The sequence below is a fragment of the Micromys minutus genome (genome assembly GCF_963924665.1).
Source record: "Micromys minutus genome assembly, chromosome: 6".
Lineage (NCBI taxonomy): Eukaryota > Metazoa > Chordata > Mammalia > Rodentia > Muridae > Micromys > Micromys minutus.
The window spans coordinates 64774325-64801368 of record NC_137975.1 but is presented as its reverse complement, the minus strand read 5'-3'; the positions used below and the strand labels follow the sequence as shown (position 1 = coordinate 64801368).

At 41.5% G+C, this 27044-nt stretch overlaps 1 protein-coding gene across 1 annotated transcript in view; it reads left to right on the top strand.

Annotated features, from left to right (window-relative positions):
- RYR2 (ryanodine receptor 2) overlaps nucleotides 1-27044 on the top strand; it is a gene marked incomplete at both ends in the record, with an annotated part of 539514 nt that overhangs the window by 271527 nt on the left and 240943 nt on the right. The window contains 4 exons of the mRNA XM_080918509.1: nucleotides 3688-3809; nucleotides 6777-6960; nucleotides 9465-9600; nucleotides 24257-24352. Coding sequence (XP_080774635.1) covers nucleotides 3688-3809; nucleotides 6777-6960; nucleotides 9465-9600; nucleotides 24257-24352 — 538 coding nt within the window. The remainder of the gene's footprint in view (nucleotides 1-3687; nucleotides 3810-6776; nucleotides 6961-9464; nucleotides 9601-24256; nucleotides 24353-27044) is intronic.

Sequence of the window (27044 nt, the reverse complement as noted above, 5' to 3'; positions counted from 1 at the left end):
GCTCATGCAGCCCCGGTGACCTAAACCTCTCACATCCTCCTCCTCCTCTTCTTGTTCTTCTCTCCCTCTGCTCCCTCTCCACTCTCTCTCCCCTCCCTCTCTTCTCTCCCTCCCCCTCTCTCCTCTCATCCACTTACTCCCTCTTACCCCCTTTACTCTCCCCCTTTCTCTCTCTCTTTCTCTCTCTCCTCCCATCCCTCCCCTTCTCCCTCCCTCCCTCTCTCTCTTGACACAGTCTCCCTATATAGTTCCGGCAGTTGTACTGTGTAGTCTGGTCTAGCCTCAAACCCCCAAAGATCTATCCGCCTCTGCCTCCCAAGTGCTGAGATCAAAGGCATGGACCACCACTTCCAGCTCTTGTACCCAATTTCTAGACATCAGTTTTTCCTGAGCCGGTGTGTCACTTAAGCATCATTTCTGGAGAGCTTACTAAATGTTACGTGCCCCCCACTTGCAGTTTGACTGACTTGGTACTGTGGCCTTGTGCTTCTGGCCTCACTCCAAGTCGTGCCTCATTAAGTCCTTAGTTGGTTCTTAATCCACACAAACGGACGATCACAGGTGAGGATCGCAGGGTCGGAATAGCTAGTGCTACCACTGGAAAACCAGAGAAGTGGAGTATGAGCCACACCTGTGGTGTCCCCTCTGGCTGTCTGCAGTTCTCCACCTTTGGTGCACCTACTGTGGTTGTGTTGTCTGAAATCACAGTAGGTGTTCACAGTCTTTTCTCCTGAACACGCTTGTTTTTCTCTTGTCCTGGCCATGTTCCTCTGAAGTAAACTTCGGTATCTCTTTTAGTTGTTTTGAGATTTAAGTTTCATTATAGCTTTTTATTATTATTGAATTTTTATTATCATAGCCCCCTTCACATTTTTTCCATCTAGCTTTTATAAACTTTCAAGCTATTTTTGTTCGATTCATTTTATATGTTTCCTTACTGTGAATTTTCGCTCCTATTTTGTAGATGTTACAGGTTTCTGCATCCTCAAAACAGTTTGAATTATCCTTATTTCCAAGTCTAATTTTATTAATTTTTGGCAATTTTTTAAAATGTAGCAGTGATTTCTTGAGTTTTTTCAGTTAAAGCTGATAAAACAAAACAAACCATGTCTTGGTGTCCTTTAATTTGTTCATATAATTAAGGTACCAGACGTCTAATTACTAAAGAACCCTTTCAGCCATAGAACTAAACCCTACTTGACCATAGCCCATTATTCCAGTAAAATCCTACTAGATTTAATTAACTCATTTTATTCAGGATTATTACATATATTCATGAGGAAAATTAAATTCTCTTTGTGAGTAGTTACGTTTTCATTTCATGTAATTTGCATGTTTATTAATTTCCACATGTGCTGAAGCATCACTCTTCATTGGACTCTCTTCAGCCACATGAAAGAGGAATGACCTCTCCCAGACCACACAGACTTACAAAGACAGACGGCAGGATGTGCCAGCCCATGGTCTGGGATGTGTGCTCTTTGAGACTGTGTTAGCATTCACGTACGCAATCATCCAGTCCTAAGGTCTTCTGACTAGTGATCCTTAGATTATCCTTCTAGTGTTTTCTAAAACTTAATTAGTTAATTTTAATTAATTATTAATAATTAAGTATCGATTAATTAATAAATAACTGGTTAATGATTAATATTCTGCTTAGTTACATGGAACTTCTTTAGAGTATTGGGGCTCACTGGTGTTTCTGAGATAGAGTCTTGTTTGGTTCCCCAAGTTAGCTTTGAACTTCTGGGTACCAGGAGTCCTTCAGCCTCAACTGCTGGGACTATAGGCGTGTGTTACCATGGCTACCTCTGTTGATTACTCTTCTCGGTTAGAGTTAGACGTCCTTTTGCTGTTTGTTTTGCCACTGAGATCCACACAATGCTATATTTTCATAATTGAGCATCTATATTCTGTGTTTTTCTTTCTATTTTCAGCCAACTTTGTGAGAGGTCTGTTTATCTCTCTTCTCAGAGAATCGCGTTTCAGATTTGCTCACCCTTTCTGGTGCCTTATTTTTATTTCATTAAGTTCATCTTGTATTCTCATCGACTCTCCTTTTCTACACTGTGAGGTGTGCTTCTTTGGCGCTTTATACATTATCATAAGTTTTGTTCCCTGTTCATAAAACAAGCAGGAGAAGCATCTCGCTTTGAGTACAGATCTGTTTCTCACTGATTTTTGCTTCAGGGGTTCCTCTGAAGATATTTGATTTGACTGATATTTTAGTTCAGGTTATACATTTTGGGGTCATACAGTTGATGCATGGTACTGGGTTGTCTCACTGTGAGTGTTGAAGGAAGGAAGCCGAAGGACATAGGGCATGGCTCCTCAGACATTCTGTGGCCTATTGACTGGGACCATCGAAAGTGTGGAAGATGGCCGATGCAGTGACAGAGCAGAAAAGAAGCCCTGGGGAGATTTGAAACCGTTCTAGTATTCAGTTTTGTGATATACATGTTGGTGCACATGTGTGTGTGCACTCTGGAAAATCTATTGATCTGTACACTGAGCATATGAGCACTTACTCAGTGCTGTGCTTTCATGGAACATTCAAAATAGAAAAATTAACAAAGGACATGAGTGTATGTGTGTGTATGCTTGTGTGTATATGTGTGTGAATGGATGTATTTATGTGTGTTTAGCTGAGGTGTATATGTATGTGTGCATGTGTGAGTGCATGTATGTGTATGCTTATGTATGCATATGTGCCAGTGTATATAGTGTGTATGTTTATGTGTGTATATGTATGAGTGTATGTGTGTGCTTATGCAGTGTATATGTGTGTGAGTGTATGTATTTATGTGTGTGTTTAACTGGGGTATTTATGTGTTCGTGCGCATGTGTGAGTATATGTGTGTGTTTATATGTGTAAATGTGTGAGTATATGTATTTATGTGTGTGCTTATGCAGTATATTTGTGTGTGTACACATGTGAGTGCATGTATTTGTGAGTGTATGTGTTTATATGTGTGACTGCATGTTTATGTGTGTGTTTATGTGGTATGTGTATGCCATGGTTTAGATACCTCAGACTCAGAGGTTAGTACTTCTGGTCAGTCACAGTGCAGCTGGTGATATTACATAGCAATGGAATGACATGTGCAGCGCCAGCCTCTCTGCTGGTTGATAGCTTGTCAGGCTGAGGATAAATCATTGAATGCAGATATGGGGCAATGATTTACTGTTGTTTAATTCAACTCAACGTATTTATTGAGCCATCTTTAAGATAATAATGTGATCAGTGTATTACATGGCTGCTTTGTGCAGGCTGATTTGCCTGTTACTCACTCAGAACACAGTGCTATCCTTCACCTGGCTTTGATGCTATTTATTATTATGGCTCAACTTTAAAAATGATTCACGTTTTCATTCATACATGAATGTGTTTTATTGTGTTCAGATTTACCCTTCACCCCTCCAATTCTAATTCCTCCCATGTCCCTTCGTCCTGGCTCAACTTTTGGAGTTTTGTTTGTCTAGAACGGGGTATCTGGGACTGAACCCAGGCCTTTCCAGTGCTAGGCAAACACACCACTGCTGAGCTATCTCCCTACCTCTTGCTATTATTCTGGTCTGAAACTGACTCTCTGAACATTGCCTTGGTTAGGGGCGTGCCTCACAGAGGGCAGGAGCATCTTCTTCCGTCTGCCTTGCTGGTGTAATGACAGTTTCCATGTTTGACAGGCTACCATGCACCATGAAGGCCATATGGACGACGGCTTGAACCTGTCCAGATCACAGCACGAGGAGTCCCGCACTGCCCGCGTCATCCGCAGCACCGTGTTTCTCTTTAATAGGTTCATAAGGTAAAGTGTACAGTGACAGCTGCTCCTCTCTGGTGTGTCGGATAGTCGTTTGAAACCCCCCACCCCAGGTTCTCTCCCTAGATTTACAAACAGATCATTCTAAAATACACGATCCTTATAAATATATGCTCCGCTGGGCTCACAGGGTAGAATTAAACCTGCAGCTTAGAGAATGTGGATTTGTCACAGACACCTAAGGGTCATGATGATTTTATAATTTGTTTTTTTGCTGAAATAATTTTTTTATTCTGTTAGTAAGGATAGTGACATCTGGATACTTGATGATTTCTGAGGAACATTAAAAATAACGTGATTCTTAGTCCCTGAGCCATACCTCTAGTCCCCCAAACACTGTGATTCTTAAAGTGAACATTTTTTTTTCTACTTAATAATTGAAACAATTACTTACCTGTGGAACTAATCAGCCTCTGGCCATGCTGTTCTCTGGCAACAGCACAGAAGTGTACAACATCACCTGGATGGACAAAGGCCTCTCTTTCTTTTAAGTTTGCAGACCTGATAGATGTTTTTTTCTACAAACAGACAAATTTATATGCCTATAAGTACATGGCTACGTGTAATTAAGAAAACGTTAAAAGCATGTGTATATTATTATTCAACATTTTTTAAATGCAAATTATGAGAACAGATACCGCTCATTGTAATTTTTCGTTACACTATTATTTACTAGCATTCTTGCTAGATTACTAACAACCCTTTACCTCTGAGAAGGGGGAAGGCACACAGGAAAAAGAGAGGGGGTGGGGAGAAGTTGTGTGGGGGGACTGGGAAGAGGAAAAAGTGGATATTGGTATGTAAGTAAATAAATTAATTAATGAAAAGAGGCTAGCCACATTAGAGACATGTTAGTTTTCCTGTGTGTAATTGTACCTTTCCCAATTTATTAGTTTGGAAAAAATAATTCTAAATTATTTTTCATAGTTACTGCTTTAATCTATCTTCCCTTTTTGTTTGCCAACATTCAAAAGACCTTCCCAACTTAAGATTATATTAGAGTTAATTTCATTATTTTGTTTCATTGACTGTTCTATTGTACGTGTGTATAAGTGTGAATGTGCATAGGTATATCTAAGAATGCACACAGATTACACCCTTATGTATATCTAATACTAATTCCATTTCTCTGCCTCACTTAAACATGAATTTCATCAGACTGAGCAGGTCATAGAGATGCGGCTTCACACTGCATTTATCATTTGGGTTTCTGTTTGGCCTTACATATATTGTTGTACCATCTGACACAATACCAGTCGCTCCTGTTAATCTTGAAAGCAGGTAGAGGGGATAAAGATAAGGACTAGTGTGATTTAGTTGGTACCACAATCCATGAAGCTTGGGTTCTGAAACCCTGTCTGAGGCATCAGAAAGGATAGGCACACAGACAGACAGATAGACACACACACACACACACACACACACACACACACTGGGAGGGAAGGAGAATAAAGGTGAGATCTGCTACTGAAAACTGGAACCACAGTTCTTTCATTAGGTGCAGCACAGGGAGAGGGTTAGCTAGTCTTTATAGGAGGTCCCTGCAGGCCAGCAGCTTCAGGCCGTAAACCTCCAGGAGGAGAAAGCTGAAATCATTAGTGTCTGTATACCATGATCAAGTCTCTATAACAGCTCACACTCAGACTTCCCCTGAGGAGAGCTCTGCCTTCCCTCTGAGGCTTGCCTGGGGAAGCCATTCTCATGGGGATGAAGACTCGGAGTCCTAGACATGGCTTGCTCATACCAGCAATTCATATATACGCAGGATTTCAACTACCCAGGGCTCCCTTTGTCACCTGTGAGGTGGCACCGGCACCAGGAAACTTCAGAGCAATACCCAAGAGGAATTGTAGTGTCATTATCTCTTCTGACTGAAAAGCTGAATTCAACTATTCCAATGCCTGTCTTTATATGGACGACCATACATTCAAAACAAAAATTTGAACGTTACGAAAGCTTAAGTAATTTTCATTAACAACTTAAAAATATTTAAACATCTCTAAAATTTTCATATTTTGTGTACATATGTATGTTTTCTTCTCTTTGTCTTCTGTAATTTTTTCAAAAAAATTCTTTGTTGTTTATTTATTCTTTCTGTGACCCATTGAGCAAGAGTGCGGGTTTCTTTATGGGAGGGGGGAAAACTTAGCAGTGTCCCAGCAATGCATAGAGTGAGTTCACCAGGACCATTCACTGCCAGTAGACCCTCATCGAGGGGTCAGGCCTCTTTACCCTCCTCTGTCCGTAACAGAATCTCCACGGGCTTCATCTTATACAAATAATCTCACTGCTGAGTTCAGGAATGCAACTTTTGCAAGGATTTACTTTTAATTTAAAGCAGTTAGGTGTGTATATCAGGGTTTGTGGATGTACAAGCATGTGCTCACAGTACAGCAGGTGAGCCCGGGTGGTACGGGTGTGAGCTACCTGATGTAGATGCTAACACAGAACCCGGCAGACATTTCTAACTGCCCTGCCATCTCTCCAGCTCTCATGAATGCAATTTCTTTTTAAAAAGGCTTTTAGAGTAGCAACCGGTGTTGATGATAGTAAAACCTATAACAACCTCTTACTAAAAGCCAAACCAACCTCAGACAAGCAAATGTCAGGGCTTGAAGCAGGGAAGATGTGTCCTTACATCCTAAGGTACCCAGCACTGTGAAGGGCTGTCAGTCAGCTTTATGTTTGGACCATATCTCCACTGGCCCAACAGGGTGTGTTGTAGAGGTTGGTCTCTGGATGCTGCAATCTGGGATGCACTGTGATACTTAGATGCTGTGTTACATGTTCCTATTGTCATGTGGCCATCATGGCTGATAGAAAGGATGCCTCACACATCCTTTGATTGTGCCTTCTTTAGAGAGGGTGTCAAAGTCAAATCACCTGCCTGTCAAAATACACCGAATGGAAACTGTGGTTCACTAACCCAGAGATGTGTTTGCTATGGTTCAGGGGCCTGGACGCTCTCAGCAAGAAAGCGAAGCAGCCCACCACCGACTTGCCCATCGAGTCTGTGAGCCTGAGTTTGCAGGACCTCATCGGCTACTTCCACCCCCCAGACGAGCACTTGGAACACGAGGACAAGCAGAACAGGCTGCGAGCCCTAAAGAACAGGCAGAATCTCTTCCAGGAAGAGGTGAGATCACAGCCAGTCCTTTTCTGTCGCTCCTGTGGGAAGATGACTCTGTACTGAAGAAAATGATCAGTCCACCTCACACCTTAAGCACCCCAGTAGAGAGGAACAGGGGTGTCACTGAGCAGAAGGACAGACTTGGGAGAAGCATGGTCATTATTTTTACTTGTATGCCATTCCCCTGATGAGGGACACTTACCATCAGCTCTCCCTGGGCCATTTTTTATCACTGCACTAAATGCATTGTTGGATGGACTCCAGTAGAGGCGGCGCAGTGTCATCTAATGATACCTGTTTTGTGATTGTCTTAGACTTGACTTTAATGGTTTGGGTTCGCAGAATATTATTCTGAAGGTGTTTCTTAGATACATTTAAAACTATAGGTTTAAAAACAGCCCCAATAAGCCGAACAAAGGGATGCAGTTTGATCCAACTGTTTTATACTATATAGTAGGCTACAGGAAACTCCTTGAAGGAGCGTCAGGGCAAGAGGACTCTGGGCTTGGAATAGAAGTAACAAGGGAAATGACCCTTAAGGAGGAAGGTGAGCTCTAGTTTCTTGCATGAGCAGAGTACCCCCACCTGTTCCTTTTGCATATTATTACTTTTTTATGGTGCTGGAGACAAAGCCAGGTTCTTCCGTGTGCTATACAAGTGAGCGGTGTTTCACGGAGCTGTCTCCAGTCTCTGTGTGCCTTTGTGTGTATGGTCTATTGTGCCAAATGTCCTACTGCTTTGAAAAACTCATGAACTGCACCAGTTTGGAAGCCTGATGTCTGGAGGCAGTGTTAACATTAGCAGGATGGGCTTCAAGCCCTTAAGTGAGAGAGGGGTGTTGGGGATGATAGAACGAGCTAGGGCCTCAGCAGGATTTCTGTTCTCAGTGTTCCCTGCATGAGAGTGATTTGTTTTGCTTTGTTTTGTTTTTTTAAAGAAAGAATTAACTTGGGCTGGAGATAGGGCTCAGAGGTTAAAAGCATGTACTGCTCTCACCCAGCATCCACATCAGGAAGCTTACTGCCTGTAAATCTAGCTCTAAGGGATATGGTGTCCTCTTGTGGCCTCTGAAAGAACTACATCCACATGCACATCACATACCCACAGATAAATGCATATGATTAAAGACAATTTCTTTTCCCTCTCTCCCTCTCTCCCTCCCTCCCTCCCTCCCTCCCTTCTTCTCTCCCTCCCTCCTTCTCTCCCTCCCTCCATTCCTCCCTTTCTCCTCCTCTTCCTTCTCTCTCTCAATCTTTCTCTCTCTCTCTCTCTCTCTCTCTCTCTCTCTCTCTCTCTCCATCCCCCCCTCCATCCCTTTTTCTCTTTCTCCTTCTCTCATTCTCTTTATCTTTCATTCTTTCTTACAAGAAAGAAATACCTTTATATGCATCTAAGGATGTCATTGAGTTTCAGTAATCCCAAAATCTATGTTGTACTTTTAAAGCTTTTTTTTTTCTTTTCTGATGCTTTTTAAATGGATACTGATTTTTGCAGATATTTCTCTTTGTTTAAAAAAAAAAAAAAACAATGCCCTGTGATCATTAAGGCACAAAAATCATGGGAAGGTCAACAAAAGCCAATGGTAAGAATAGAGGAGTTAGTTGGAAGGCGTTCTTGTCTTTATGTTTGGTGGAGCATTAGACCAATTGCTGTGCAGCGGTTATTTTATATCTGGTGATGGAGGGGATTCAACTTAAATTTTGGGCTGTGATTATCTAAATTATGAATTTGAATATTTTCAGTACAATATGGATAAGGATTTTTCCTTTGTCATTTTGTTACATAAGACTATCCAAATGGACATAGAAGTGTTCTAAAGTTCATGGCTGCTGCTAGAATTCTGTCCAGTGAGTTAATTTGACTGTTCTACATTTCATAGAGCATTTGGCTTTCATGACCTTGCCTCATTTTGAGAGCCCCAGCCAAGCAGTCACAATGAAGGTGCCGTTTCAGATGTAGGCTGCCTTCTGCAGAACCTTACAAGTCAATGTTTTACTTGCTTTAAAATTTTTAGTGGTTTTCTTTCCCTTAACCTAATATGCCTTTAATTTGATAGTTACGATGTCTATTAAAAACAAGGATGAATCGCTCGTAGTAGGACACCACTCCCGACCTGTGCATGCCAACCACTGTGAAAACTCGTCAGTGGGAAGAACGTTCTTATACACCTTTATTCACTTCTGTTTGAGAATGGAAACCAAGATTGAAAACCCAAGTTTTCAATCTGAAGAAGGATACTTAGTTTCTTGGGAAAACGTGTTTTCTTGTCGTTTAATTAAGCGATCTCGGTTTTCTTTACAATGAACTGCTGATGTTAAGCTAGAATTCTCTCAAAAACAAATCAAGCTTTCCCCCTCTCCTCTCCCTCTGGCCTGAGCATAATGGATTTCTTTCCTTTGAGTCTTACTCTCTAACCCAGACTGTCCTTGAATTTGTAGTTATCCGCCTGCCTCCCATGACAGAATTCGTTTCAGATGGTGACTTTTTTTTTTTTACCCCCCCTCTTCCAGGGAATGATCAACCTGGTTCTGGAGTGCATCGACCGTCTGCATGTCTACAGCAGTGCAGCCCACTTTGCAGATGTTGCAGGACGGGAAGCAGGGGAGGCTTGGAAATCCATCCTGAATTCTCTGTATGAGTTGCTGGGTAAGGTCCATGACTGAGTTTCTGCGGCAAATTTGAAAAGGTCTTGGAAGAGGTGCAGCAATTTTACAGCATGCTTTTTAGTCAGGACTTTTAATTTTTAATGAAGTTAGCCTAAAGCCAAGGATGCCTTGTGTATAATCCATTCTCTGAGTAAGGAAGGTCACCCAGAGCAGAAGTATCTGTGTCCTGATTAGGGGAGGTAGCTTTTGCAGGGTTCCTATAATAACCATTACTTATTTCCTTCTTGGCTCTCAGGTTAGTATTACAGAGTCCATTTTCTTTCAGCTCTGGCTTGCCAGGGGTCCTCATAGCATCCTTCTATAGTGTTTATATGACCATATTTGCCAACTTCTAGGTATATTTTATTTTGAACAACACTTAAGGTGCTTTATAACACATTCCCATTGGCGCTGCACAAACGTAGGTCTTCTGTTGAGCGACCCTGTGTAAAATTGTGTCTTTCTCCTTCCTCACCTACCTAAGGCAGTCATTGATTGGCTTTATTAAAGATCTGATGGCCAATTAGCTAGGCAGGAAGGGGAAGGTGGGACTTCTGGAAGGAAGGAACTCTGGGAAGAAGGAGGAGGGAAACTTCCACCAGGAGATATCAGAGGAGACTGACAGGATCACAACCCTGGAAATGGGTGTCCAACATGGGACTTGAACCCACAACCTTGCAATTAAGAGTCTCATGCTCTGACAACTGAGCTTCTCAAACAGTCTTCCTTAGTTTTGACCTGAACTGTTTCAGTATAGTCTTTTGGGGTTTCTTGCCAAGAACTTGGGCCAGTCTGTTTTACCCTATTGCATGCTGGTTCCATGCAGTTAGCACCTTCTCTATGTGATATCATTCATCACAGTTCCTATTGAGTGATAACTGGGGTTGGTTTCAAAGGCAGGACTATTGGCTTTCTGGATTTTTGTGTCTCTGTCATTTGGTTTAATGCCTGGCATAGAGTAGATACTCATTGCCGATTAATACATCAATATTAATTAATGAGTGAATTATGATGGAAGAGGAAAGGATTTCTGAATAAAGAGATTTTAATGTGAAGAAGAATGGGTAGTCAAAATATTTGGAAATTCTTTAAAATATAATTAAACCTCATTAAAATTTATAGAGTCATAAGACAATCTGTTCATAATTGTCCCTGCTAGAATTTTTAATGTTTTCTTTGGGTAAGCATGTAGACATGCCATTAAAATTAAGCACTTGCAATTTGGTGCATTCCTGGGACTGGCTCTCACATTTCTCTGAACAAGACCAAAGATATTGTGGCACCCAAAATCTAGAATGTATAGTCCCTTACAAATATGAAATTAATAGCAGTACTATTAATTTCTTTTAAAAAAGGTAGGTGAAGAAACAGAGGACAAGGCCTTCAGTTTGGTGTGTCTTTAACCTAATTTGGTGTCTTTCTAACCCATAGTGTAACATGTTTACATATAGCATGGATTGACTTAGACAAACTAGATATCTGGCCAGAGGTGTGTCATAAAGCATGTTACAAGTCTCACATACATCCAGACAGTATGGATTAGATCTCTATGTCTCATCTGTTCCTTCAGCGGGTCACATGGTCACCTTCCCAAGAATTGCAAACATTGGGAGTGATAGTGATTTGGGAAACTCTTTGTTAAAGTTCCTTACAGCCAAGCACCCACTTTAGCCTACCCTACAAATCTCTCAAGGGGTACTATTTATAAGGACATAGAATTTGGGGGGTTTTAATTAGATTATTTTAGAGTTGATTGAAATAGCTTTAGTACACTCCACCAAATGTCGGGACTGGTATAACAAGGTGGCTCCTGGTTGTAATGAGTTTTGTGGCTTCTTTGATTGGCACAGGGTGAGAGATGTGATTTTAAAATGGTTCCTATTCCGGTAGAGAGAGATGGTAAGAGCAGGGTGATGTAGCCACACCTTAGGCCTCATAAAAATGTCAGTCTAACATAGAATTTAACAGTCTTCATTGTACCCAGGAAGTCTGTCTGTCTGTTTGTCTGTCTCTGTCTCTCTCTACTTTCTTCTCTTCTCTTCTCTTCTCTTCTCTTCTCTTCTCTTCTCTTCTCTCCTCTCCTCTCCTCTCCTCTCCTCCCCTCCCCTCCCCTCCCCTCCCCTCCCCTCCCCTCCCCTCCCCTCCCCTCCCCTCTCCTCCCACCCTCTTCCCCCCCCCCCTCTTCTATCTCTGTTTTCTGTGTTGCCAGTTTCCACAATCCTTTTAGGACCTTAGCTAGTTTTTGTCAATCCCTTATCTTGCATACTTTGTGGTGTGCTTCCAGTGTATTGTTGGGGAGGTAGAGGCAATCCTGTCTTGAGGAAAAACACACTGCTTTCTCAAGCCCTCTGAAACTCACACCTGCCATCTCAAAGTCCCAAACCAGTGGGTGGGTGGGATTTTACCAAGACTGGCCAATGTTTGAAGCCTAGTTTGAGCCCTTGCCCTTCATGGCTGTCAGCTAGAGAGTGGAGGTTACATGGGAAGCTTGCCTATCTGTCATAGATGCTAGTTCACAAGCTTCCTCCATTCAAAGGGTTGAATGAACCAAGGGTTTAAGCAGAGTGCTCTTATTTTCTGCCTCACACTGTGCATTGGGCAGAGCCACATTCAATCAACATTAATTTAAGTTATTTAATAAACACATTGGAAAGATTCCTATTGGTTTTTGATAGCAGGGTAGATATAGCCATTAATCCACTTTATTAAAAAGTCGATGGCCCTCTTATTCCTTTTCCATTTGGTCCTTTTATTGAGAAAGCCAGCACCTATGAAATTGGATTGAGCAGCTCACAGTTGCTTGTAACCCCAGATACAGGTGTCTCACACCCCTTCTTCTGGGCTCTGTGGGTGCCATACCCATGTGACTGCTTCCCATTTGAACATAAGTTAATAAACTAAAAAATAAGCTGGATTTTGAAAGCAGCAACAGATAAAATATGGAAGTGTATTTTCGCCAGTGTCCTCATGCTTCTTGACCTTTGCCCTTTTTGCTGCTGTTCCTGAGTGAGTCTTTTTTGTTAAGCTACCTCCATACCCCTTTCTTCTAGATTATTCTGACTATATGTTTATTTAAATGCCTCACCTCGGTAAAGGTTCCATTTCTCTTTTGCCTGCATACTAAGCACCTGGCTTCTTGCCTGGTCTCTGGACGAGGCATCCTTGTACAACAGAGATGTCCGTGTTGGGGGAACATGGACTTAGAGTCTAGTATGTCTCCATGACAATAGCAGCTCTCAGGCAGTGTGAGTTGCTGTGATAAAACCTGTAAGGTCGATAGATGTCTATGGGTGACCAATAACAGTTTCCCGTGATTTGGAAGACAGAAGTCCACGTGTCACAGCATCAGTACACTCTGTGTCTACAGAGGAATGTTAAGAGACAATTTAAGGGAGATGTGTTCTGACGCTGTTGTACAGAAGAGGTAGGCATTCCTCTAGGACCCATAAGGACACTATTCCCTGTGATAAGTTCTTCACTCTCATGACTCCATCTCCTTAATGTCATTCCTAAGGACTAAGATTATAACATGTTAGTGTGAAACCCTATATTCATTTCATTGCAGAGACTTCATGAACTGGTTAACTATTCATTAAATATCTGCTCTGAGAGATGCTCCGATATAGGTGTGAAGGGACAGTGGTGGCCAAAGTACAGTGCCTGTCTAAGTCTTCAAGAGACTTAGCATGGCGTGGGGGAAGAAAGACAGCAGAAATCACAAAGCCAGCAAGGATGTGAGCAGCTGTTGACTGTACTGCCTTCACCATCTCATTACGTCATCTCATTACATCATCATTGAAGAATGATAATATGTGACTGACCACAAACCAATGAGTGGGCTCACATGAAACAGAGGTTCTCAACCTGTGGCTTCCAACTCCTTTGCAAACTTCTATCTCAAAAAAAAAAAAAAAAAAAAAGGTTTACATCATTGTTCATAACAGTAGGAAACTACAGTAATAAAGTAGTAAGGAAAATAATTTTGTGGTTGGTGGCTACCACAACATGAGGGATTGCATTAAAAGGTCTCAGCATTAGGAAGGTTGAGAACCACTATCATAAAATAAAGGATTTGTATGATAGGTGATATCATTGCAAAATCAAAAGGCCACACAACTGGGAGAAACATGCCAAAGTTTCTGTGAGAGTCAAATCCTAATTTGTCTCCTTAAAATATGGTGTTTCTATTAACAAAATGAAAAGCAATGATAGCTAGTCAGAAAATAGACAGCAGACAGGAGTGACCGCTAACAGCAAAGTAAATGAAATAATAAAAGATTTTACCCTGGCAGTAAACGCAAGTTAAAAATGATGAAAAAATATAGAAAATAATTTTTATCATAGTCATCATTAGGGAAATGGTTGGATGATGTGTTCTGGGTTAGAGCACAGATGAAGAATTCTAACAGCCCAGCCAACCCTGCTCTGACCATATATAAAACTTTAGATTCTTGTGATCCTTTGCTCTCAGCCCTTTGCTTTAAAACGTGTTCTATAGGTGTGTTTGTATAAGTGTGAGAAGAGCATCCACTGTAGAATTACTTGTAAATAGCATAAAATTGAAAGCAATCTTTACATCAACAGGGGGTTGGCTCCAGAGCGTGTGGCATACTTAGGTAGTGTGGGTCTGTGGAATCATTGAAAATTGAGATAAATCTATCATTTGGAAAACTGTGTGAGGCAGACTAAATTGTTTCTCTCTTTCTTTTTGGGAACCTGTGGTATGACATTACCTGGGAAGGAACAAGAAGGTCAGACTTATGCATAGATTATGATTCCAAATATAGGTTTGGAAAGATGCCTCCGTGGGTAGAAGAGTGGATTATGCTTGCTGAGAACCCACGTTAGGTGGCTGAAAATCCCTTGCAACCATGCACACACAAATAAAATCTTATTTTTTTAAAAAAGATCCCACCAGCATAAGATTGGAGATCTGTAGAGTGAATTTCTTATCTCTAGTAGCCATTCTGTAATAATTTATGAACAAGTGTTACATGGCTGTCCTTGGCTTTTAGATTTTGGCTTCTGTTTCTACTTCTAGGACACATTTGTTCATAATCAAGTTGTCATGTACACCTTTTATAATTGACAAAAGTGGTAACACATGCAACTTGAATATGTGATGGGAAAAAAAGAAAAAAAAATCCTATATATTGGTTTCAGTTTAATTTTTAAAAACCCTAGAACATTTATATATCAGTGAAAATTATTCCTCTTGTATACAAGGTAGGTTAAATGGTCTAAGGTGTTTTAGATGGATAGGGCTGGAGGGATGGCTCAGTGGTTAGGAGTATTGCTCTTCAAGAGGTCCTGAGTTCAATTCCCAGCAACCACATGGTGGCTCACAACCATCTGAAATGGGATTTGATGCCCTTTACTAGTATGTCTGAAGACAATGTACTCACATACATAAAGTCTTAAATATATATTTTTTAAAAAGGAATTATGAGAAGCTTTAAGTTTACAATGTTCCTTTGATTTATTTTCATTCTTACTGTTATTCAGTGCACTAATTTTATGACCAGGAAAACATGTCCGAAGTGAACATATAGATTACATTTTGATGTTCAGAAACTTAAAAGCCAACTTCCAGCAGTTTCCATTGACTCCAGACTTAGCCCATGTGAGTTTATATTTACGTTTAGAAGAGTTTCTGTTCTGCCACAGTCTTACTGTTCTGTAATATATTTTTATTTTATAGTCCTACGCATCCCATTTCAGGCCTCATATTTACTTTCAATATCAATTTCAATTTATGATTCTCCATCCCTGCTTCTTCCAAAAAGGTAGGCAGGATTCAGGGGCATACCTTATGGGTAGCATGCTTATGTGGTCTGTGTAAGGTCCTATGCCTAGAGTGTACACACACACACACACACACACACACACACACACACACACATTGGGGGGACAGAGAGACAGGAAGAGACAGAGGCAGACAGAGACAGATACACACACACATATACAAAGAGAGCGGGAGGGAGGGAGGGCAGGGGAGGGGGCATATAAAAGAAGCACAGAATAAAAACTAATCCCTAATAGCTGGACAGTGGCTCCACTCCTAGACGTATTCCTGCTGTTGCTGCTCTTCTTTGGAGTCCTTGTCATACAGAAAGCAAACAGGAAAGGCAGAGTGATAACCTTAAACCAATTTGGTGCTTGACATCAGCTTTTTGAGGCTGGGTCTCAGGTAGAGATTGATGAAGGTGGATTTATGAACTGCCATTGGGAAGGCATCAGGATGGTGCTGACATCCTGTATTTGGAGCTGGAGGAGCATTGCAGTGGCCCTCATTCATACATCTTTTCTGACATCCGTGTAATTAATCTGTGGGATGCAGACAAGCCAGCATGGCTTTCTAAAGATGTCTGAGAAATGGCCCTTGGGCAAGCTATGAATACTCATTTGCTGAAGACTTGAAGCATAAAACAAACAGAACAGGCTGCCACTCTTCCTTGTTTAGCAGAAGTTTTTGGATCCTTGAAGAGTTGGGAAGGTGAAAGCTTAGTTCCAAGTGCAGTGTCATAGGTGGGACTTTCCGGATCTGTCTGGGATATGGGGGCTCTGACCTACTCAGTGGATTTCAAATGAAATCATAATTTTTGATGCATTATAAACAGATCTTTTAGGAGAAAGACCCAATAGGATGAGTGTATCTTGAAAGGCAATTGTTAGATTGGCTCACACAATATAGGCTGAGATATTCAACAATGGCTGCCTTACACTGGAGACTCTAAAGACCCAATAGCATTTCAGTCTACAAGGCTGGATACATTGGGAATCCCAAGCTGGGGCTGAATGATCCCTAGAGAGCTGCTGGTCTTCAGTATATGTTGGAAGTAAGAAGACTCTTGGTTCTTAGATAGCAGAAAATGAAAGCCCCAGTTATCTGGGCCACCACTGGAAAACGCTGCCCACATTTAGGGCGACTCTTCTTGCTTCAGGTAACCTGATCAAGAGAGTCCCTCACAGGCGTCTCCAACAGCTTGTCTCTTAGTTCATTTCAGATACAGCTAAGCTGACAAGATTAACCACCACAGGGGCATCATTTAAGGTAGTGGAAGCTATGAGGTAAGGTCCTTGTAGAAAGTGGGACAGTGGGACTGTGTCCTGGGGGGGAGTAGCCCCTCCTCCTTCTCTCTGCTTCCTGGCTTCCATGGGGAGAGCAGCTTCCCTGGGCCATGGTCCTTTGCTGCCATGCATGTATCTCTGCCACAGGCATAAAGATAGTGGAGTCAGACTACTGGATGACACAAAACTAATCTCTCCTCCTTTCAAACCGTTATCTCTGCGCTATGCAAGAGTGATGGATAGAGAATGTCTCAGGAGGATGCAGCAGCTAGAAACTTCAGCGCCTCCAGAGCATTTCCTAGTGTTACTGGGAAGTAGATCATCCTGGGGGCCAGGGACACTGGGTAAGGCTGCAAGCAATGAAAACCAAGAGCGTGGCCTTCCAAGTGCTCAGCACAGTAGTCACCACATGCTTGACTGCAGAGGTGTTTCCTGTCTTGTACCCCACAGTCCAGGAAAGGCAGTGCACTCGAAATCAAGTCATGTTGTTCTTCCTGTTTCCCTCGTCATCGTCTCATCTCCGTGTAGTAGGAATGATTGTCACAGACTTTGTGCTATTCCCAGCATTTAGATTTTGCCTTGCGGAGTATAGTCTGTACACGTGTAGGGCTCTACTCTCTTAAGTTTTTACTTATTTATCTGTTTCATATTCCTCATTTATCTGTTTATGTGTGGGTGTAGGCACATGCATGCGCGAACATCATAGCTTAAATGTGGAAGTCAGAGGACAACTTGTAGAAGTTGATCTCAGATCAAACTTCGGTGTCTGGCTTGGCATCAGTCACCTTTACCTGATGAGCCATCACCCTGGTATGAGGTCACTAACTCTTGACACTTTCAGAAGGCTGGACAGTTACACAACAAGGCACAGAGCATATGTTCTGGAAGCCATTGACCATATGTGGGGTTGGCCCTGTGTTGTAAGCCCAAACATAGCATGCATGTTGCCTTTCTATACAGCTTTTTCTGCAGAAGCCTGCTCCTGATCTGTGGTGGATGGTGAGGGGGTTGCACTGTCAGTACTTGGTTATATGGCTATGTTTTCTTACTTCGTATGGGAGGTCAAGGCTGACATCCTTGGGGTACCACTTTCTTCTCAGGATTCAGAGAGAGAACCTGATGTTCTTGGGCTACTACATGTTTGCTTCCATGGGTACTTATTTTATTCTAGCATCTTTGGGTAGAAATCACCCAGTTGTAGTTGCTAAGGTCCGCCATCTTCAGTGAATTTCTCCAAGAGTCTCTTAAATTCTTCAACTCCAGGTTTTGGTGGATCTCAAAGTGCCTTTGTAGTATCTAAGCATCCTAAGCCTTTCAGAGTCTGCTTCTCCTGTCCCCAGCTGTCTATGCTGTGAAGAACCTGTTGGTGGTGCGTTTGCAGATTGTGAGTGGCCAGTGAGATGTCTTTTGACTCTGGGCTGCTTCCCAGCACCTTCCCTGTGCAGTGTATGGGATGCATGGTGTCCTCGGTGCTGGCTGAATAGAACAGAAGAGAGACATCAGGGAAATGCAAATCAAAACAACCCTAAGATTCCACCTCACACCAGTCAGATTGGCCAAGATCCAAAACTCAGATGACAGCAGATGCTGGCGAGGCTGCGGAGAAATAGGAACACTTCTCCACTGTTGGTGGGGTTGCAAGCTAATACAACCACTCTGGAAATCTGTCTGGCGATACCTCAGAAAATTGGATATAGTACTACCTGAAGACCCAGCTATTCCACTTCTGGGCATATACCCCAGAGACACTTTAATACACAACAAAGATATATGCACCACAATGTTCATAGCGGCTCTATTTATAATAGCCAGAAGCTGGAAGGAACCCAGATGTCCTTCAGAAGATGAATGGATACAAAAATTGTGGTACATATACACAATGGAATACTACTCAGCCACCAGAAACAATGACTTAACCAAATTCTTAAGAAAATGGCTGCATCTAGAGAAGATCATCCTGAGTGAGATAACCCAGTCACAAAAGAACAGACATAATATGCAGTCACTGATAGTGGGATGCTAACCCCAGAGGCTTGCACTCCCCCAGAAACAACTCACAGACTGTATGAAGTCCAAGAAATAAAGAAAACAAAAACTATACATATATTCACAAAACAAGAAGACTTTGACTATTTCCATGTTGCGTTTTGTTTTGCATGTACTTTACGCTTATTGCAACTAGTACGTTTTCAATGCATACTGTCAAGCCCTTGAAAAAAATCAAGTACTGACTAAAAAACATATTCACATGGTTTTATGTAAAATTTATTTTAATGTCTGAAAAAACAGTACTGACAAAAATGTATAATTTTAAGCAAAAAATGTTTAAAATCTTTAAAAAAAATAATAAGCTGTTAGTCTTTTGTGTAGATGGAAATATCTCAAGAAACACTTCTTGTTATGATTAATAATTTGAGTCTTATTTGTAACAGATAAGAGACCAATGTATTTTCCATGTATTTTCATGTTAAAAAGAAATAAATCTTGTTTTGAAGACAAAAAAAAAAAAAAAAAAAAAAAAAAGAAAAAAAAAAAAAGAACAGAAGAGAGAGAATTTCTTGGCCTGACAGTAAAGTGTCAATCCATTGGTAATTCTCTGAGCCTGTCATTCTTTTGAGAAAGTCTTGGTCAAAGCTTAGCGACATGCCAGTATGAAGACAGGATGTCACAATACTGCCACAAGGCTCTTCTGTGCATGGTAGTCACATCTTCATAAGCTAAAAATACGGAATATTGAAAATGGGTCTTGTATATCTAACCTCCCAGACATTATTGTTTAGCACAATCTTTCTTTCTTTCTTTCTTTCTTTTTTTTTTTTGTAAAAATGAGAGGTTTTTTTTTTTTTTTTTTTTTTTTTTTGTAAAAATGAGTTTATTTATGCAAGTAAGTGCCAGTCCATAAGGAGGTATTTACAGAGGTGCTGGGATGGGTGTGGTGTGACTTTCTAATAGTAGGAAAAAATTACTACCAAGAGTCACGACCATAATCAACATGTCTGGGCTAACTTCATTTTGTGACCTTAAAGCAATTGCTATTCTCCCAGGGGTCCCAGCGTTGGATTTAAGGGTGACAGACCTGTGGTCACATATCTGAGGAATGGCATAGTGGATCTTGATTGGCTCCAGTCCCCACTTACAGGGAAAAACAATGTCTTTGGCAAAGATGTGGTAGTCCTTCCCAAAGGTACCTCCATGGGAAGTTTTCCTTTCTTTCTTTCTTTCTTTCTTTCTTTCTTTCTTTCTTTCTTTCTTTCTTTCTTTCTTTCTTTCTTTCTTTCTTTCTTTCTTTCTGTCTCTCTCTCTCTCTCTCTCTCTCTCTCTCTCTCTCTCTCTCTCTCTCTCTCTCTCTCTTTCTGCCAGATGCCTCGGGGTAAATCGCAATGAAAATACAGATCTGTACTTGACAGTGAGACCAGAGAGTTCAGCAGACTGACTGTAATTCTTACTGTCTTCACTTTAGATTTGTATGAAATCTTAGGTAGATAAGGAAGATTCTTTTATAGACACTTTCAGAAAGGTTTCTGTGTGATATTTCATATAGTTAAAACAGCAACATACTCCTTGCCTTCCAGCTAACAAAAAAATACAGGAGCTCGCTTTGAAAGGCTGTGTTTAATTAGTGTTAAAACTGTCAGTTGAAAGCAGACAAAGGAAGAGCTGTTCAGCGCTCTCCCTTTAAATGAGAAACATTGGAATACCAATAGTGTAGCACAATCTTTCTAAAAGACTCTCAGAGCAGACCGACGTTATCCCACAAACGGATACAACCATACAACCATCCACTGTGATGCCTATTTAAAAGGAAAGATGGCTCATGTAATAGGTTAAAGACTTGTGCCCCCAAAATGCTGTTAATAAACTATATTGTTGAGCATCAGCCATTGACCCTCATGATGATTGGTGGACTGGAACTAATTACCTAATGCCACAAGAGAACACTGAATGATATATCGTTAGCCCAGAAACACAGTCCAAAATCCAAAGCACTGCTTCTATGAAATTCATGCTATTTTTCCTTTAAGTCAAAAAGATTTCAGTCGGTTTTACTGTTCTAAATTGGGACTCACATGAGGTAAGAAATGAGTAACTGAGTACTTGTATATGTCAGCCACTTCTCTGTCGCTGTGCTAAAACACCTTGACCAGGATAACTTACAGAAGAAAGAGTTTATTTGGACCTATGGTTCCAGAGGGCCAAGAAACATTCATCACAGCAAGGAGGCGTGGCAGGAAGTTGCAGGTTGGAGTAGGGAGAAGAGAACGCCCATCTTGAACTGCAAATATGAAGCTGAGACACCTAAGTAAAAACAATGAGTCTTTGAACTCTCAAAGCCCACTTCTAGTAACATACTTCCTCTAATCAGGCCTCCTCTCCCAAACCTCCTCTACTTTCACCACCAACTGAAGCCTGTGGCACTTCCATATGTAATCTGATAGGGATGTTTTTACTCAAACCACCAAATCGTATAATAAGAATTTTGTTATTACATGTATTTACTATATTTGTATATCCATGTGGGCTCATGTGCCACTGTGCACATATGGAAATCAGAGGGCATCTCTGACCTCTCTTTCTGCTATGTGAATCCCTGGGATTGACTCTTCAGACTCAACAAGAAAAACTCTACCCACTGGACTATCTCACCAGCACATTAATAATAACTTTAAAAGCTAGTGTTCAATACCAATGCTGAGTACAGTGCTATCTGCTTATAAACCCAGCACCTGGAAGGCTGAGGAGGGATAATTATAGTGAATTAGAAGCTGGCAACAAGTGCCAATACCTGCAGGGTGACATAGCCTGACCTCCCACAGACAGGAGAACAGGCATAGGCAGAGGCACAATACACAAGACATAAGCACAAGACACCACAAGACACAAGATACACAAGACACAAGACATAGAAACAGACAGATACAGACACAGACACAGACATGAGACACAAGATACACAAGACACAAGATACACAAGACACAAGATACACAAGACACAAGATACATAAGACAAGACATAAGACATAGACACAGACAGATACAGACACAGACACAGACATGAGACACAAGATACACAAGACACAAGATACACAAGACACAAGATACACAAGACACAAGATACATAAGACAAGACATAAGACATAGACACAGACAGATACAGACACAGACATGAGACACAAGATACACAAGACACAAGATACACAAGACACAAGATACACAAGACACAAGATACACAAGACAAGACATAAGACATAGACACAGACAGATACAGACACAGACACAGACATGAGACACAAGATACACAAGACACAAGATACACAAGACACAGACACAGACAAGACACAAGACATAGACACAGACAGATACAGACACAGACACAAGACACAGACACAGACTCAAGACACAGACACAAGACACAGACACAAGACACAAGACACAATACACAATACACAAGACACAGACACAAAATACAAAATGACACAGACACAAGACACAAGATGACACAGACACAGAAAACTAATAATTCTCACTTTCACACTCCGACTAGATGAAAGTTTAAAGAGCGTTAAGTATTCAAACATAGATAAAAATTAGTTCCACGAACTTGCTTTTGCTTCTTAAGAGCTATAGCTGGACTGTTTCTATCGCATATAAGATGAGCTGCAGTTACTTAAGTACTGGGTATTCATACCGTGTTCTCACCCCTTGGTGTAGCTGAGAGATATCTGCTCTCCAAAGCTTTCTGCATTGTGGAGACATTGAACAAGGCAGAATACTAGATTTAAAGGAACTTAAAATCCAGCACAGGAAGACATACAAGACTGCACACTGTTCATATTTTATTTTCCTTGCCTTCACAGTGTCACACGTGGCCCAATCCTCTGATTTCAATAATTCTTAAATAACTGAAGGGGAAATGGCCTTTGTGGGAGATTTGCCTTAGAGATCAGGGCCAGTGAGGCAGCAGTTAAAGCATGCTGTTGGAATCGTGGTTTTCTAGAACTGGGGAAGGTTTTTGTCTTGTGCTCTATAGTGTAGTTTTCTGCTCACATTGAACTGTGGAGGCGAAAATGGTCGTCGGATGAAGATTAGTGTGATGAATGTGGATGCCATCAAAACTTAACTTTATGGATTTTTTAAACGTTTCATTGGTGTGCATTGTGTGTTGTGGGTAGGAGAGGCGTAGGCATGCCAAGGTGGACATGTGAAGTCCAGAGAACAGCCTGCAAGCATTGTCATTCCTTCCACCATATAAGGGTCTTGAGGATCAAACCGAGGTTGGCAAGCTTGGCGTCACACACCTGTCCTTGGACCCTGTCACTGTGTGCCCCTCCTTTTTCCTGAGGCTAAGTCTTCCTTTGGGCAGGGGGAGGAAAAAAATCTTCCTGTCCTTTTGTGTACCTCCCTTTTTCTGTCAGAGCAGGAATCGGCTTTATTTGCTGGCTGACTTTGGAAGGAGACATGAACGGCATCTTCACTGTGGTTTGTAGACTAACCACAGGCCTTTCACCCTCTTGTTCTTAAGCAGTAGGTTCCAGGTGAGAGCCTCAGATGCCTGTCCTTCAGCCTACCTCCTGGTGTGACCCTCCTGTGAATAATAACTGTCCCTCGAATACTTGTTTTCTTCCTTTCAATATCATGCTATTCAAAAATCCCACACACACCTGTGAGCACTCACACTGTTTCTGGCAGGTATAAGCCTAGAAATTTGGTGGGAAAATACAAGTTTCCTGTCACAGAACCAGATCTGCTCAGTTTTTAATGGGGAAAAAAATACAAGTTGCCTGTCAGAGAACTGGATCTACTCAGTTTTTAATGGGGGAAAAAATGGGAAAAAATTGAGTATATATTCTGGATGGGAATATTATTTCAGAATTTCCTGTGAGTCAGGATCTTTGGTTAAAGAAGTTGAGATATTACAAGGTTAGGCAAAGTTAAAATAGGTTTCTCTAAACCATTTTTATGTGCTAGGGGATAGATTAGTGATGAGGGGAACATAGTGGCTTATGACTTTATTAGCAATCGGCCCTGTCATTTTTCCCATGATTAATTTAGTTACATCTCCCAGCACACCTGTTAGAATCGTAGCTGTTAGCGATATATGTCCTTTTATGTTGTCTCAGGAAATCTGATATGTTCTTAAGTCCTTTGGAGGATAGGTGTGAAAATTGAGCTCTGGAGAGATCAAATAGTTCAGTCTGATGGCTAATTAAAAGCAATGTGTGTTAGGATCCAAGCGGGGAAACTTCCAGAGAGCTGGTTTCTGTCGCTTTTCATTATCACCTCCCTGTGTGAATCTCTGCTTTCTGGAATTGTTTGCCTTCTAATGAGAAGTTTTCAGTCCCCTCCAGGAGAAGCCAAGACATTTAAAACACACACACACACACACACACACACACACACACACACACACACACACACTCAGAGCTTTGTGTGTGTATGTGTGTGTGTTTGTGGTTGCATTTCATTTGCATATAGTTTAGATCGATGAGACTGGGACATGCTTTGTTCTCTCCTATTTCATGCCTCTTGTGACTTTACCTTTGTCCTTGAACTTGAAAAATCACCTTAACTCAGGTTCTTCTTTTGCAGCGGCTCTAATTAGAGGAAATCGTAAAAACTGTGCTCAATTTTCTGGCTCCCTTGACTGGCTGATCAGCAGACTGGAGAGACTGGAAGCATCCTCTGGTATGTTCCTAGTTTTCTTTACTTTCAGACAAAGAAAACTTCAAATTCAGTGTTACCTGTTTTCTTTTGAATTAGTTGAATTTTTTTTTTTTTTAATCTTGTGTCACCGTCTTTCTGAGCTGTTCCTAGGCAGTCTTGCTGTAACAGCAGAGATCCTGAAAGAAGAAAGACTTTGTAATAGAAACACATAGGAGTGAGCATGGCCTGGGGACACAGATTTAGGTGACCCGGAGTCTATGTTCCAGTATAGAAGTGGCTCCTCAAAGTTGGTACCAGAACAAAGAATGCTTTCAGTGGAACATGTAGTAGGTGAATAAAGAGGGGAAGCAAAGAGAGCTCAGCAGGAGGCCGAAGAGCTATGTAATGACACACAGCCTTTGGGTTGGTGGAAACAAGGCGTTGTGTTTATAAAAGTGATATTTGACACCCCCCCACACAAAGGGGTCACAACCCACAGGTGAGAATTGCTGCCTTGGGTGATCTCAGCTGTGGCTGTACTGTTTGTGGGGTTGAGTCAGCTAAAGAAAGGCAGAGCAGGGTGGGCTTCTGCTGAATTGTTCTTTGAACACTGAACCTGCACTGCTTTGCAGTTCTTACTCGGGAAGCCTGCCAACTCCCCTCCAGTGCAGAACCTGTGCAGAACCAGAAGAGTTCTTAAGGGGCGGGACTTCAGATGCCAGAGCCGTGAAATGAGTTCAGTTCTTGGACACAGGATGCTTTAAGTATCCGCAGTTATCACAGTTAATGATTTCATGGAAACTTGTACAAAAGCATCTCAGACTCTGGTGCCCTACAAAGTCTTCCTCCTTGATACGTGGTTAGATGTAACCTGTTGAGTCAAAAAGAGACAAGGTTCTTAGGTTAGTTTTTGAGAGTCACCATTGCTGAGGAGATACTATTACACTCATTTCCTTTCAGCACAGAATATTACGTTGCAACTAGGATGGAAGAGGGAGAAAGTGAACAGAGGCAGACTCCCGTAGTCTGTATTTCATTTGGGAGGGTTCTTGAATTTTTCTTGCATTTTATCAACAAGATGATATGTAGCAAGTGGGGGAAATCCCTCAAAGGAAAGTCCAAATGAAACGGAGGGGAGAGAGTGGGGATGGAGGGCAGAAGGGAGTAAAAGAAATAGTCAGTGCTCCTATGTTTCCTGACATCTTTGTCTTCTTCAGAGTGCTTTTCTTAAAGCGGGTGCAGAAGTGCAGAGGCAAATGGCGTTTCTAGAAAATGGTTCTTACAGTGAAAATTCTTCAGCTGTTTTAAAGTCGGGGCTGAATGGTGTCCTGCCTCTCGATGTGTAGCTGAGTGATTCTAGCATAATTTTCCATGGTTACTTGAAAAACCATCCTTCTCTTTGAGCTGTAGTGCCTGGAAGGAGAAGAGCGAGTTTCAGAAAGAAAATAGGTTTGTTTACCATATTGCAAAAGGACACTTGGGTGAGCACAGTAGCAACTGTGGCGTCTGCAGCCTATTTGAGTTTTACATAAACGATACCCGATTATATGGCTTGAAGACCTTCCTTGTTCTATGAGGAATGTCAGTTTTTTCTTCAAGACCTATTAAGGAAGGGCCTGAAATTTCTTATCTACTTAAGCATTGATGAGAGGCTGAGACTCTGAGAACTGGGGGTACTGCAACAGGAATCCCTCCAGATATTCGAGTGTGGCAGGAACCCATGGAGCCTCTGCGCTCATACATTCACAGAAGCTTTGGTTTCCTGTACAAGACTAGCACAAGATTAAGCCAGCTTGTCCATCCTGGCATAGAATGGAAATGTGCTGCCTGGGCTCCATTGCTTATCAAAGTGTTACTGACAGTTGACAAGAATGATTGTCCCTTTTCCAGCAGCTGCCTGCCTGCTTCCTTTCTTGCTTGCTTTCCTCTTTACTTGCTTCCTTCCTTTTTTTGGATTTCTCGTGTACCCATAGATGGCCCCACATCTGTCCATGATCAGACATGAAGTTAGCAGGGGACTGTGTTGGAATGGATGTGGTGAGCTAGAGAGGAAATGGGGGGGTCAGATATGATAATGTATGAAATTGTCAAGATTAAGAACTTGCTCTGACATACGCAGTTGCGGGGACTGTATTTGACATACACTTCAGGGTTTGGAGAGCAGTAAAAAGCAATGAATAGCTGAAGGTAGGTTGTCCCCTGGGCCCTATCTTTGTCACCAACAAGACGCCACAAGTCGAAAGTTGGATGGCTGACCTCATGTATTGGGGCAGAGCCAGAATGCAGTGTTTGGCACACTTTACTCAGTGTCTACTAGAGGAAGGTCTTGTACCTTCTTATCTGTGCCATGCTCTCAGTATTCCTTGTGAAAAGTTATTTAGTCTGTTGTATATAATAGCCTTTAGGCTGGCAGCGTGACTTGACAGGTAGAGGGACTTACCATTAGGCCTGATGACCTGACCCACACAGTGCGAGAGAACGTCCAAAGTTGTCCTCTGACATGTTGCAGTACACATGTCCACTCATACACACAGCAAATAAATAAATAAATAAATAAATAAATAAATACGCTTAATAGACATGAAGATAAATCAAAGTACTTCAAGACTACATATGTAACATACATGAGGCACAATGGTTTGTGTTCAGACTTGGTCTTTGTCCCTAAAGTATCTCTTTACCTGTATGCCAATCTAAAACAGCAATGAAGAAACCACCTGAATTTAGAACACTT